Source organism: Eschrichtius robustus, chromosome 3, assembly GCF_028021215.1.
Source record: "Eschrichtius robustus isolate mEscRob2 chromosome 3, mEscRob2.pri, whole genome shotgun sequence".
NCBI lineage: Eukaryota > Metazoa > Chordata > Mammalia > Artiodactyla > Eschrichtiidae > Eschrichtius > Eschrichtius robustus.
This window is the reverse complement of record NC_090826.1, coordinates 8783097-8798540: the sequence shown is the minus strand read 5'-3', so window position 1 is coordinate 8798540 and position 15444 is coordinate 8783097. Positions and strand designations below refer to the sequence as shown.

The 15444-nt window shown below is 46.7% G+C and overlaps 1 protein-coding gene across 3 annotated transcripts in view; it reads left to right on the top strand.

The window, feature by feature from the left end:
- Positions 1–15444, top strand: part of MTOR (mechanistic target of rapamycin kinase) — a 132880-nt gene that overhangs the window by 66954 nt on the left and 50482 nt on the right. For all 3 annotated transcript variants that reach the window (XM_068538877.1, XM_068538878.1, XM_068538876.1), the window contains exons 29-30: positions 11359–11434; positions 14457–14596. In XM_068538877.1, the coding sequence (XP_068394978.1) occupies positions 11359–11434; positions 14457–14596 (216 nt within the window). The remainder of the gene's footprint in view (positions 1–11358; positions 11435–14456; positions 14597–15444) is intronic.

Genomic DNA, 15444 nt, shown 5'->3' with positions numbered 1-15444 from the left:
GGTAGATACGTTCATTTGTGTCGTGTTTTAGATTCCACATATGAGCAATATCATATGGTATTTGTATTTCTCTTTCTTACTTCCATTAGTGTGATAGTCTCTAGGTCCATCCATGTTGCTGCAGATGACATTATTTCATTCCTTTTTATGGTTGAGTAATATTCCATTGTATGTATATATACCACATCTTCTTTATCCATTCATCTCTCAGTGGACATTTAGGTTGTTTCCATGTCTTGGCTATTGTAAATAGTGCTGCTGTGAACATAGGGGTGCGTGTATCTTTTCAAATTATAGTTTCATCTGGATATATGCCCAGGAGTGGGATTGCTGGATCAAATGGCAACTCTATTTTTAGTCTTTTGAGGAACCTCCATACTGTTTTCCATAGTGGCTGCATCAGTTTACATTCCCATCAACAGTGTAGGAGGGTTCCCTTTTCTCCACACCCTCTCCAGCTTTTATTATTTGTAGACTTTTTTTTTTTGAACACTAGTCCTTTGGGGTTTTTTTTAGTATTTTTTTAAATTAATTAATTAAGTTAATTTTGGTTGCGTTGGGTCTTCGTTGCTGTGTGCAGGCTTTCCCTAGTTGCGTGGAGCCGGGGCTACTCTTTGTTGCGGTGCGTGGGCTTCTCATTGCGGTGGCTTCTCTTGTTGAGGAGCACGCGCTTTAGGGGCACAGGCTTCAGTAGTTGTGGCACACGGGCTTCAGTAGTTGTGGCTCACGGGCTATAGAGCGCAGGCTCAGTAGTTGTGGCGCACGGGCTTAGTTGCTCCGCGGCATGTGGGATCTTCCCGGACCAGGGCTCGAACCTGTGTCCCCTGCATTGGCAGGCGGATTCTTAACCACTGCGCCACCGGGGAAGTCCCTTACTTGTAGACTTTTTAGTGATGGTCGTTCTGACCAGTGTGAGGTGGTACCTCATTGTAGTTTTGATTTGCATTTCTCTAATAATTAGCAATGATGAGCATCTTCTCATGTGCCTATTGGCCATCTGTATGTCTTCTTTGGGGAAATGTCTATTTAGGTCTTCTGCCCATTTTTCGATTGGGTTGTTTGTTTTTTTGTTATTGAGTTGTATGAGCTGTAAGACACTTTGAATTGTGTCTGACACATAGTCTATATCTAGCAAATATTAAGTAGTATTGATATTTAGGTAATCGATTATCATTTCATCAGAAAAACCTCCCTGCCCACCTGAAACTAAAATAAGTCCCCTGTGCCATTCTCCATCTCTGTGCTCTGTTTTCTTCATGGTGTTTACCTCCACAGCACTTATTACCATTCGTGTTTTGTATATCTACTTCACTGACCTATAAGCTCTGTGAAAGCAAAGACCATACCTGTCTTATCTACCGTAGTAGCTCTAGCAACCAGCACTTAGCACAAAGCCTGAGACAGAAGAGATACTGCATTGGGACTTGTCAAATGAAAGAATGAATTCCCAGCAGAAGGTGCTTTTCTCCTAAATAAACATCTGACATGGAGACTTAGAGTCTCTCTCCATGGTCATTGCCAGTATTTTTATCATGGTGAGTTCTTCATTGCAGGGGATTGCCTTCTCTCCTGCTTTAACATTTTCTTCCATAGATTTTAGTCATAGAATCGAAGAAAGTGAGAACTGGAAGAGTTGAGATCGTTTGGTTCAGTCTTCTTTTTTTTAACCAGTAACTTGAGGTAGCATCCTGATTGTATGATCACTTTGTATCCCTGGAAACCATCGATTTGCATTTCACCCCTGTTTCTTTACATATGAAGATGAGTGAGAGGGCCATAGAGCATTGTGGTAGGGTTTTGTACCCCCCAGCCCCCCACCCCCGCCGTTGATTCTGGAGGCCTGTATGAATGGCATATCCGATAACTTGACCCTGCATCGACCTGTTGGTTAACCCTCATCACGGCCTGAGGGCCCACATGCAGCAGCTCATGTTGAAGACAGAACACAGAAAGTAACATGTCATATCTCTGGGCAGCTGTATTCCCCGTAATTAATCCAGGAACCCAACACATCTTGTCTGTCTCCAAAGGGAAATCAAACACCCATTACATTGCAATTGCAAAAAATCACTCTTAGCCAAAGACGGATTCCTGCCAGGGTGCAGGACAAGATTTCAAGTCCATGTGCAGTTGCCCTGGGACTGAGGAGCTTCCCTTCAGCCTGGGTCTTAGCCTCCCTGACTTAGGCAGCACTAATGGGAAATGGCCTGTAACTCTTGGAGAATGTTAAAGAAATTGAACCAGTTTGTGCCTGAGCAACCAATTAACAGCGAGGGTGACTGGGCTTTACAGCCTCCAGGCAAGGGGTAGATGGACGAACAAACCCACTCTGTGCCTGAATTCTAAACACACGTTCCCAAGGTGTCTCTGTTGTGTTGCTTGGAAGTATGAGCCCAGCTTTTACAGTTGTTTCCAGGCTTCCAGAAAAGGTACACAGTCTTGTTCTTTTCCCGCACCTCTGCTGGAAGAGAAAACGCTCTGTCCAGAGGGGAAGGATTTGCTCAAAGCTTCGCACTTCTCAGTAAAAACACATTCCAAACGTCTGGACTCATGCTGCCTTCAAAAGTGCCAGTGTGCCTCGAGGAATCCGTACCCCTGTAGAAAAGCTCCAAGCAGCAAAGAGTGGGCAGATGGAGGAAACCCCTGTGTAGCCCGAGCACAAGCACAGATTATATCTTTCTTTTTAGCCCCATCTTTTTCTTTAATGCCCTCTTACATCCAGCCATTACCCAAGAGGCCAGGTCCCTCACCAGTCATCAGTAGAGCTTAAATTTATTTCTGGCTGCTCTAAAGACTTCTTACAGGTTCACTTTACAACAGCTTGCCTCTATAGAGCATCTTACAAACTCCAAGGAAAGCTGCTTTTCAGTGCAGAAAGCTGACCATGAGTGAGGAGTTGTACAAAGGGAAGAGTCCTGGGGTTTCTCCTAAAGCTGACCAAAAGGACAGAGCGTCTTTCATTGTAACCCAAGACCATTCTAAAGGGTGCCGCTTGCTGTCAGCCAGTAGTTAACCTCTGCTCCTCCACTGCATCTAGCTCACCCTCAGGAATGGCGGGAGATTTAGTGAGACCACTCTTACGGTGAGTTAGCAAAGCTGCTTCTGATTTTCATGTACCACTGCGGGGGGGAACAAACTGCTGGCAATTAAACTGGGTCACAGCACTCTGAAACCTTGAATTATAAGCTGTATCATGGTTTCAGAGCTGTTAAAGTGTACCTCTTAGAATTGATGAAATACGGTAGGTGCCCCATGGCCACCTCTGACACAGTCTGTCCCAGTGACAATGAAATGTATCAGTGGTGACACCATTGATCTCTCCAGATTCTTTTGGACATCTCATTGGCTATGAATCTTGGTGCTTCAGTTACAGTATGTTATGGTCCTCGTCTGTCAGCTTTTCCTTACTAAAAAGGTAGGCATATTTTTTTCCTTTTCCAGATCCCAGAATGGGCATCAGTATTTCTACAATGTGGCCTAACTCCGTACTGGAGTACAAGGCCAGCGCACATCTGCTCACACAATTATAAGTGTGGAGAGTTCAAAGCTGCCAAGTCACTGGATGCCAGGTCATTTAATTTTTGTTTCCCAACTTCATCCACATAATAGACTGAGTCAGAGCTCTTGGACACGCAGAAGCCAAGAAATCAGGATTTTACCCAAAATTTCAACTCTTATTTTGAGTCAAGGTAGTTGAAAATAAGCTTTGGGCTTCAGTCTGTCAGCCCTCCCCGCTTTGTTGTTTCCTGACAGCTTCTTCTTCCTGATCATCTCTCTCAGAGCTCTTCATTTCACTCTGGATATGAAGAAGCGGAAAGGAGGAGAAAAACCTCCAGGCATCACCAGAAAAGGAGCAGTGCTCATTGTCGTAGAATAAAAAGATAATGGCCAATTTGTCAAGAAGTGTTGACAAGAAAGATAAAGTTGGCAGTAATTAACTGGCTGACATGCTGGGAGTGATGCGCCTGCCAGTGGCTCCCTAAATCAGCCAGAGCCTTGGAAATGTGACAGCCATTCATCATTTTTACAGCACGCCTCTGACAGGCCCCTGGATTGGAAACCCGGCCAGCACAAATCGTGTGCTTTGACACTCCGGGTCTCTGCGACCTCTCGGTGCCCGACGCTGGCTGTGCTGGGGAAGCCGGGCCCCGCATCCAGCCAGGAGGGGCCTGGGGGTGATGGGTGAACTGGGACCGCCTGCCCTGCTTGTTGCTGAGCTCTGTGCTCATCCTCAGGGAGGCTGCTCTGATTCCCAGGGCCGACCCTGCAGACGTCTACAGGACAGATCACCTGTGAGCAGAGAGTGTGGGCTCCTGCCGCGCTCCTGGCGCCCCGGTGGCTTAACTAGTGCTGCTCTCACCCAGCCACTAGGCTGCGCCCACGAGACGGGTTCGTATGTGCGATCCAGCAGCAGGGTGACATTCTTATGCAGCTGTTAAAAAGAATTATGAAGACTCTGGATAAAGTAGGAAATCCCTGTGATATGTGAAAGAGCAGAATCCAAAACTGTATGATCACTCTAGCTAGCACTGTGTATAAAATATGTATTTATACAGAATATGCATGGGCAAAAGTAACATTCTCATATCGTGGTGAACTGCCCTCCCCCCAATTTTTCTTAATTAAAAAAAAAAAAACGATATACTTCCCCCTACCAGTCTCGAAAAGATAGTTTTTGTTTCTCCTTTCCCTAATCTACACAGTTGTTAGCATTCTATCTTTTTTATTCTTAAGGCCCCACTTTCTCACATACAGATCTGGCAAGTCTTCTAGATATCATGACAGACGTGTCATTTACACTGTGAGCAGACAAAGGAAAGGGTGAAGACAAAGTAAGAGCTTATTATCCTTAAGCCACTGTGGTCTGAGACGTCAGGAACCCATTTGATTGTCCAAGGCAGTCCACCCACCTCCCTTGCACCAAATTTTTTTTGTCTTGGTGCCTTAGGTCTGTGAGGGTGCCAAGGACACCAAATGTCCCAGCTTTGAAACTGTCTAATGAGGCCAGCCTCCTTTTCTTAATATGTAGAAAAGGAGTAAATTTACTCTTCCTAAGTTTCTGAAGCAAGAAAGGAAAGTTTGACCTGCCAGACCCTGGGGTGCTATCTTCATGCCCTGACTGTGGCTTTAAGGGGGGGACCCTAAGGCCTGCCAGTCCCCTTCGCTCTCCCTACCCACCTGCATTTGAATTGCCCCTCACCGCCTTTCTCCGCTGCACATTTTGGATGTTCTCAACGTTGCCTCCTGTCTTCACTGCTGTCCTGCTCGAAAAGAGACTGTCACACCCTTGAGCTCCCCAGAGTCCCAGGGGAACTGCCTGATGAAAAGACATCAGGGGACTTCCCTGGTGGCGCAGTGGTTAAGAGTCCGCCTGCCGATGCAGGGGACACGGGTTCGGGCCCTGGTCCAGGAAGATCCCACGTGCCGCGGAGCAACTAAGCCCGTGCGCCGCAACTGCTGAAGCCCGTGCTCCTGGAGCCCACGCTCCGCAGCAGGAGGAGCCCCTGCTCGCTGCAACTAGAGAAGAGCCCACGTGCAGCAATGAAGACCCAATGCAGCCCCCAAAAATAATAATAATAATAATAAATAAAATTTAAAAAAAAGAAAAAAAAAAGACATCAGAGCCCCACCAATCCTGGATCTTCCTGGCTCTGTACAGGAATCAAGATGTTTTGTTTTTAATCATCCGTTGGACACAGAGCTAAGTCTTGCTGCTGGAAGAAGTGACAGGGATGGACAGAAGCAGCGACCGCTCTATAAGAGAAATAAGAAAGACTGCTTGGGGGACTTCCCTGGTGGCACAGTGATTAAGAGTCCGCCTGCCAATGCAGGAGACACGGGTTCGAGCCCTGATCCGGGAAGATCCCGCATGCCGCGGAACAACTCAGCCCGTGCGCCACAACTGCTGAGCCCGCGTGCCACAACTACTGAAGCCCGCGCGCCTAGAGCCCACGCTCAGTAACAAGAGAAGCCACCGCAACGTGAAGCCCACGCACCGCAACAAAGAGTAGCCCCTGCTCACCGCAACTATAGAAAGCCCGCGCGCAGCAATGAAGACCCAACGCAGCCAAAAATAAATTAAGTAATTAATTTTTTTAAAGTGCATTAATTAAAAAAAAAAGATAAAGCATCAGAAAAAATTCATAAAAAAAAAAAAAAGAAAGACTGCTTGATACAGTGGTGAGGACCCAAAGCAGGGTCCACTTGGGCCTCGACTTGGCTGTTCAGGAGCTCCTCAGCCAGACCCGCCCAGGTCCGCTGTCAGCTGTGTTGCATGTGTCACCAGCCCAGCACTGAGGGAATTCAGAGAATTCTTACTTGACAGAGAACCAAATAAAATGTAGACTACAGTCTGCACTAGAAATAGGAGAGAGAAGGCCCAGAGCCATTTGGGAGGCAAGTGCGTGACGTTCTCATAAATTCCTGATGGGAGCACTAGGAAAGCCTGAGTAGTCCCCCAGATGTGACTGCAGATGCTCCTCGTGTGACCGGCTTTCCAATGGGCTCCAGCGCGTGTTGAGTGATCCTGCATCACTCTGCTCTTAGTAGCCGAAGGTCATCAAGGCACCAAGGCTAAGAGATGAGGTCGATAACCAAGTGAGCCGTACCAGGAGGAATTACTACCAGGCCAGATGACATGGGATTTGACATCTGTCCAGAAGCCCATGGAGCAATGACTTAGGAAACAGCACAGTTCCTCAGGTTTCTCTTCAGGTGGTAGGAGTGGCATTTGGATGCCGAGCCAGAGACCCTCCTATTGGTTTGCTAATGGGTCAGCGTTAGTTAGGATGTGGAGCAGTTAATGACCCGCCGTTTCTTCAGTCTCATCCTCAGTGAGACTGGTCACCACTTGCCTGTGAAAAGCACCGAGGAAAAGATTGAAGGGGCGAGTCATGGGGAAGTAAACAGTCCCCACTCCCAGCACTAGCTTCTCAGCCATCACTCTTGGACAAGGAACCCACCAAGGCAATGAGAAGCTCCTTCACGTCTGAGTCCCTTGCTCAGCTTACACACTTTCCCTACGCCTGGAAAGAGAGTTTTGGATATTGGAGAAGAGATGCCTGGTGTAATCTGTTTGGTGTAGGAGGCATTGAGGCCATATCTTATTCTTATTTGTTAATTCGACTCACCTCTAAAAAGTGTTTCCCTCAATTGCCAAGAATTTACCAGTTTCAAGCTCTTCAACTCAGCTTCCTTTAATAAAAATTAAATCTTGGAGTGAGGGAGGGGAGGTGGGGAATGAATGAGTGAATATGTCTGAATAGTTGCCTTTTCCCCTCTTGATATCCTAATTCATTGTGTTTTCCTGTCTGTCTCTCTTCATTGTATTTCTAACACCAGGTTTATTTGTGGGCTCTGCGTTTTATTCTGTGGGTAGGCAGCTTCTGTTTGCTCTGTCGACTCGCAACTATACAAGAGCTCAACTGGATGTTCTCACTGCGCAATGAAGTAGGATACAAATCTGCCCCGACACCCATGCCAAGACAGCACTGGGACGGGATCCACTAGCCTAGAAATTCTTGCGCCGCAGCCGTCTTTTCCTTCTGGCCTTGGTGAGCGTGGAGAGGAGACAGGCTATCTGGTTGACCTGTCATCCTGTGCACTGTTGTCGTGGGCACGTTGCTGCCTAAGCCTCCATCTCTCTACACGTGTTCGTTAGCGTCAGTGAGGTCTGGTTTGTGTTGTTAAGCTCTCCTCTGCTGTTGGGCTGAGCTTTGAACAGTCTGCCCTTTATAAGCCTCCAGCATTAATAGGGAAAGACTCCGGGGCACACAAGGGAGCGTTTATTGAACGGGCTGTAGAAAACTCCCAGCTGCCCCATAAAACGAGAGCTCCTCATTAGGGGGCCTTTGGAGCAAAGGTGGTTTCTGCACATGAGCCACACGTACAGTCTCTCCCTTCAGTCTCATAAAACCGCGTCTGAGTTTAAAAAGGGAGTATTTGAACAGACAGTCTTGTGTCACCCAAGCAAGCAGGAGACTGGGGCCTTAGTAGCTGGGAACTACTGAGTTTCCACAGAGGCTTATTCATCCCCGACTTTGCAGCCTGGGCTCTGTCTGTAAGCCTGGCAGCCTCGAACAAGCTGCCTCGGAAAAGCCCACTGTGGCCGCATGCTGACTGTCCTGCTGGGAGGTGTGGAGGCGTCGGCAGTGGCTTCTGAAAGGAAATAAAAAATAGGAAGCGGGAGCTTAGGGGTCAGAGCAGGGTGTTAGCCATGGTATGGGTGAGGAAGCTAAAGTGAAGGTGCGTTACAGCTCCTGTTTCCCGTACAGCAGATTATATACAGGGTTAGCTCATGGAAACGTCCCATGCCGTGCTTTCAGTCACTTATTTTACACGTATTTGCTCAGGCCCAGTGATGCCGAGAGTAGACAGCTGACACGCTTCTCTCCCACTGCAGAGCTGTACCCTTAGTTATTACTTCAGATCCTTTTAATGGTACAATTTCGAAGGGAAAGGATGACCGGCTGGGCCACGGTTTCTTTATACGTAAAATGGGAGTGTTAATAATGTCCACCTCGTAGGGTTAAGATGACACGTATCGGCAGTAATCAGCATGGTGCCTGGCACCTACAGTGAGCTCTCAGTAAATTTAGGTATCTTTTTGTTGTTATTATAATCCATTGCCTCCCGTGATGGAGTGCCAGAAGCCGTGGAGGAGGGAGAAAAAGTTAAGGTCCCAAACAAGATGGTAGACTCTCCTGAGCACCAGGAGAACCTGCAGAGCCTCGGCCCCTGCAGCTGCGTTCTCCAGCAGCCTTGTAGGCACACACGGGAGACCCCACGGAAGGAAAGGAGAGAGAAATGCATTTAGGGAGAAAGTTCTATAGGAAAGAAGAATGCAAACAGGGAGGAGGAAAGAATAAACAGGATGAGAACAGCTGGTTAACTTGAAATCTCTCCTCTCTGAACAGTCGAAAGTAGGTGCGTACAATCTCCTTTACTTTCAGGTCCTCAAACCAGAACTTAATTTATCAAAGGGACCCTTTCTGTCTGCTCCCACTCATTTTTCATGGGTTTGTTTTAGTCCATTTAGTCAAAGTTGTCATTTTTCAGTGACTGTCCTTACTGCTGGACAAGAGCTTGTCATGCATCTCAAGGTGCACCCCAGGTTTTCCTGGCCATTGATCGAGGCCTGGTCAGTGTGGGTCCGCAGTGAGCCCAGCCCCTCTTTCCTTCCCACGGGGCTCTGTCTGCATCCTCACCTGCTTGCACACATATTCAAGCGGGAAGTTCTATGCAGGTGACTTATGTGGACTTTCTCTTAAAGGAGTTGGGGCCATGTGATGAGTTTTCTTTTTAAGTTTGCAAAGCTGTGTTGGTCTGTCCTTAGAGGAGGTATATCAAAGCCATAGCAACATTAAGGTAAAATTTGTATTTCTCCTCTGAGGTCTCTAGTCACAACTTCCTGATTTTGATCAGTTTCTTGTAAAATTCTCCTTTTTATGTATAACAAATGGGAGAGTGGAGGGGGGGAGTGATTTTGCTTGCTTTTGTTTTTGTGTTGCTTTATTCCCCAGAGTGAGGCAAGTTTTGGTAATGTTTATAATTCATTCTTGAAAATTAGAGTATGTTCCAGAACATAAGATTGGAAGACAGCTATTAGAACTCCTGGACTTTTATGTCTGATTCTTAGAGCTAACTTCTTTTGGTTCAGGCAAGGAGCACTTTCCTTATCTTCCTCATCAGAACACTTTACATTCCTACCAGGGCCATCCCAATAGTCCACATTAGGACTAAAAATAATACATAGACTATATCATTATATATAGTTACATATGATATATTACATATTTGAGTATAATATAATATATAGAATATATACTGGCTTTCTTTTTTCCAGCCTTCTTATGCTTCCAAAATCTTCATTTGGGCTCAAGGAACTAGATTATCACAAATCTGTACCCAGTAATATTAATTATTAATACGGTTTACCCAGCCCCACGTGAGTGAGCAACAAAGCTGAGAACCTGACTTAGAGGCCAAGAGGAATGGGCAACTGCTTCACAATGAGCATGCAGTGGAATTAGTCCCTTTGGACTTGGCTTTTCATTCTCAGCTTAGAAAAACTCTCATAGGGCTTCCTAAAGGAAACCATGATGTTACAGCTTCACTTTGAAATTAAAAATATTTCTGAATCCTGCGGAGAACATTTGGGCTCATTGCTTTGCTTGGGACCCACACAGAAGCACCAAACAGTCCGCCCAGTAGATCCCACACAGGGTTGCCCATCTACTCCTGTAAATAAAGGAGAGGGATGTCTGTGCAGTTACTTTCGCCTCTGGTTGCAGAGCCTGGAGCCTTGAGCTTGGACACCCAGTCTAGACTGCCAAGTTGGTCTGTCACATTTTGCTCCCTGCCTATGAACAGATGTCGTCGTCGTTGTCCTGTGGTTTTCTCAAGCCTGCTCCCTCCCTCTCTTCCTTCCTTCCTTCCATAACTCAAGCTTATGTTTAGTGTTGGGTTAGTTGCTGCTTACCCTCTTACATAGGTCCCTATTGGAACAAGGGTCTGAGCCTTGCAGCTCCCCTACTTTCAGGACCTCTTCACAGCCTCTCTGATGAACCAACTTCAGGCAGCAAGCCTTCCAGCTTTCCTGCCCAGTTGCCCCAATACACTTAACAGTTCTCCAGCCCCAACTGGCCATATGCTGCCCACAGATGACATCAGCAAAGTTGTGTGTTGTTATGAAAAGCATCTCTCCGCCAGAGAGACCAGGCAAGTGACTTGGGATGCGGTCCCTTCACAGCCTGCTGCAGAGGGAGGGCATGGTCTTTGAAAAGGGACTAGGGAAGTGTCTGAATTTCAAAGAGATGGGCCCCGTCAGGGGAGCAGTCAAGACTGTGGCTGGGTTCTCTGTCATTGACGTGGATGACCCAGCCTCAGTGCCACTTCTTTGTCACCCACAGAGCCTGATGATTTTTATTCATTTTGGTTATTCTTATCACCAAGGGCAACTGATGGGAAGAAGTAAGAGTTAAAAGTTCAGAGGTACCTCATCTGGTTGTGTTCTACAACAGGAACGGTTCTGGAGCCAGGGTTTCTAGTTAAAAAACAGACATGTGCTGCCTGACGTATGATATCTGAGAGGAAACCAGTCCGCTGCTTGGAGGAAGGGCCCCAGAGCAGGCAAGGCCTCCTGTCCACCAAATGTGGCCCCTTCAAAATTAGGAGTATGAGATCAAGATGAAGTCATTCAGGCCAAGCTTTCTGGGTGGTAATAGATAATTGATGCTCTTTCTACATCTGTAAGGCATTGTCCCCAGCATGCTGGTGAGCCATCTGCCCACAAATGACCCTGCACCTCCCACCCTCTGACATGCTGAGTGTAACCACCTCTTCCTTTTGTTTTCCCAGCATTAATAATAAGCTACAGCAGCCAGAGGCAGCTGCCGGGGTATTAGAATATGCCATGAAACACTTCGGAGAGCTGGTAAGTTGCCTCATTCCTTTTAGAAGAGCAAGAGGTAGCCACCTGGCTAGGGAGGCACTAAGCCACGACCTTGAGAAAGTTACTTTCCTTTTCTGTTTTTTTTGCCAATTGTTAAAAATCTGATGCTGACTTACCTATATCTTGAGGTTGAAGGAGGCAGTGGCTGTATGGAGTGTATTCAAGCTGAACAGAGATCGTGAGGGCAGAATCTAAAAAACAGTAATAACTTGTATTTATCAAACTCTCAGCATGCGCCTAGCCCTTTGCTATGTGCTTTATGTACTTCATCTAATTCAGTCCTCACAGCAACCCTTTGAATGTGTACTATTGTTATCCCGTTTTACAGATGAGGAGACTCTGGTCCCAGCAGGATAACAACCTTACCTGAGCTGACAGAGTGAATAAGTGGCAGAGCCAGGACTTGAACCCCGGGCAGTCTGGTGTCAGAGCCCAGGTGTTTAACCCTGACCAGAGTTGTCTTTGTGTCATCTGTGACAGCCAGCATTGCCACTGGCCCATAGTTAAGGCTCAGTACCTACTTCAGAGGAAACCATGGGTAATTCTCCAGAAAAAATATGCCATAATTTATACCTGATATCGAGGGATTGTTCCATTTCATTATTGCTTATATAGCTTCTTGCCTCCTGCCATCTTTGCCCAACCGATATTAAAATGATTCCGTTACTCTCTGTAGCCCTGGGGGAGTGCTTTGGTAACTCCCAACCATATATAAGGCATCGACTTAATCGACTTAACATTGACTTCCTGGAAGGTCAGGAAGTTCTGGGTCCATATATTTGATGAGGAGCCTTTTATTAGTCAAGTAGGTCACTTACTCCGGTCTGCCTTAATCAAGAGCCCAGTGTGTTAGAGTGAAGAAACGTGACTACTTCACGGGCTTTTGCCTTCTACAAGGGCTGGTCAGTTGGACTGAAACCTTTCAGGGAATATTTTGCCATCTTGAGCACGTATCTGTGACTAGACTAAGAAAGCATCTCCAGATGACAAAGCAGAAGGGACTGTGTCTCATTTGTCTTTGCCACAATCCTTGTTCGCAGAGGGAAGAAGGTCAGCAAAGAGGGCGCTTCATGTACTCCACCCAGAGATGTCCTCTCCTGTGATATCCTTAGCGCTTAGACCGCAGTAATTGAAACAAGGATTCCACAAACATCTGGTATTCAGGCGATTTTATACCCCGGTGGCTCAGAGTGCCAACCTTAAATGAAGAGTTCCCCCGTCTCCAGGTTCTAAAGGTGGCCATTGCTCCAGGATGACTGCTAAACCTATGGTAGATTTTCTGTTATATTTAGGTGGCTGAGTCACATTAAGCTCGACAGTGGTTGCTTTTTCTTGGCAGGGCCTACGCTTTCTCAGCGCAGTTTAGGTAGCAGCAATCTCTTTAGAATTTTGTGTGATTCATTGCTTAAACCTTACAGTTTCTGCGATCTGTTGCAATTCAAAATATCCTGCCCCCTACGTGACCCGCTCCATACGCCACTCCCCCTACTTTCTGCTTGTTCATGCTGAGTGTGTGCCATACATTAGTCGTGAGCCTTTGTTTCTTTTCCACCCAGTACAGAAATTCAAAATGGGAAATTTACCAGTGTTACTTTTTAATTTCAGAGTTTTTAATTGTACGGCCTCTGCAGTCACTGTTTTCTCTGTAAGTTTTTGCTTTCATATTTAGGCGTAGTAGAGCGGCATGATTCTAGACGAGCTTGGGAAATGGAGCTTAGGTGGTTTTACCCTCCACAGAGTCCATTTTGGCAAACCTCATTGTACACGGACATTGGGGAAAGGGCTGTTGTGGCCGCAGAATTAGGCCAGGGGAAGCAGAGGGGGCTGGCTCTGCTGAAGACACACGAGGGGAAGCAGGCACAAGTTAGCTACCTAAAATAGAAATGACCTCCTCACAGAGGTTCAAGAAGAAAAGATTCTGTCAGAGAGCTTAGCACAGTAGCTGTTAGTGTACGTGCTGCTCAAATAAGAGTTTCATTTAGAAAGGAGAGGAAGGTAATGGGGGAAGCAAATGTGGGCCCTGCATTGTATCATACAAATTCCACTGCAGGATCGTACTGTTGTTAAATAAATCCCTGGAGAGCCACTCCCCTGGCCCAGTAGAGAAATGGTCGTTTACCAAGCTGGTGACGAAGGAGCCCAGAAGACAGACTGAGGTGGAGGCAGATGGAGGGCAGACAGAGACATAAAACAGTCCCCGGGCCATTCAGAGAGCCGTAGTCTGCAGCTTCTAGCCTGCAGCAGCGCTCATTCACGTGGCCGACACTGAACCGCAGCGTGGCGCGCCATCTGCCGGGTAATGGAACCCGTCCTTTGGCCCCTGCCGCTGGTAAAGCTGCCAAGTGCTAAGCAGGAGGGAACGTTGGATGGGAGACTCTAGAAGAAGGGAGGAAGGTTTTTCCAAAGAATTTTAAGTGGCAGTATTATATTGTATTTTAAATTATTATTTCCTGAAAGTTTTAGAATGCATTAAGAAACGCAGAGAATCGAGAGCTTTTAAAAAGCGAGTGGTTTTCCTCCAGCAAATATGCAGATGTGGCCTGGTCTTTCTGGCCTCATCAGGAAAGCAGCTGCCATCCCTGCCATGTGGCCCACTGTCAGCATTCCAGCAGATCGAGGCCTTGGCATCCTTATAGGAGCCCTGGTCGGGGCTTCCTGCCGTCCTAAATGATTTCCCCTGTCCTCATATCCCCACATGCTGGAGTTCTGCTGACTCCTGTGTCTGGGCTGGAAGTGATGGGGGGAAAGCATGGCCTGACATCTGCTCTCAGATTATCCCAGGGTTGTTCCATCACTGTGCCAAGGAACCAGCATTCCCACCGTCACCAAACATACCTCCGGATATTCTGAAGTTCTTTTCAGGCAAAGCCAAGGCACACTGTGATGGGTGAAGTGTCACGCATACAGCACGGCACACTCGGGAAAGAGAGTCTGTGGATTAAAAGAAATGCACCCCTGTGTTCTCTGTGCCTCTCAACAGTCCTCTTTCTTTGCCACTTGGCAGGAGATCCAGGCTACGTGGTATGAGAAACTGCATGAGTGGGAGGATGCTCTTGTGGCCTATGATAAGAAAATGGACACCAACAAGGATGACCCGGAGCTGATGCTGGGCCGCATGCGCTGCCTCGAGGCCCTGGGGGAATGGTAAGCTGTAGCGGGATGTTGGCCGAGTTGCATTTGAAATGCTTCTCCCAACCAGAGTTCTCATCTAAGACTCTCATTTTTGTTTCACTTGGTTATTTTCCCAGTAATCATCTATCACTTTGGAGTGTTTCTCTCTCTGTTCTGTCTCAGTGCTAAATAGAAAGACTCTTTTTTTCTTTCTTTCTTTCTTTTTTTTTTAACTTAAGCTTTGTAATGCTCTGGGACAGGACAGGTGTGGGTGTGCTCCTGAGATCTACACCTATATTCTGTCTGCCTCTTGACCTTGACTGACTGATGAAGACTTCATATTCTTACTCTGCAACCTTGGTTTTTTTTTCTTTTCTTTATTACCTCTTGCTAATGATTTTAGGAAAGAAGAACAGATGACTGCTTTCTTCAGGTGCTTCACCTTTATTGAATGCTTACTACGGGCTCAGCACTATGCCAGGCTCCAGAGATTAAAAAAAAAAAAGAAAAAAAAAACCACAAAAAAAAAACAAGGCCTCCTCCTTTGTGAGGCTGATGAGACAAGCACGTTGCAGGCAGTTAACTAGAGCCTGAGAGCCCAGGGACAATGAATGGTCTGAGCACACAGCTCTGAAAGACCGAAGTGGGGAACAGGGTGATCTTGCAGTTCTCCCTGGAGGAAGGCCTACGGTTGGGAGACAGGCGAAGGAGAATGGGGAGAGGGAAAGGGTATGCCGGGTAGAAGTGACAGTAATGCTTGATTTAGAACACTTGCCTGCATCTTGGCCTGGGGAGTTGTTAGGGGATGTTAAAGGAAAAATGGTTCCTGTTCCGTTTTCCAGCATCAAGTGCAGGTTTTTAAAATAGCTAAAACAAAATGC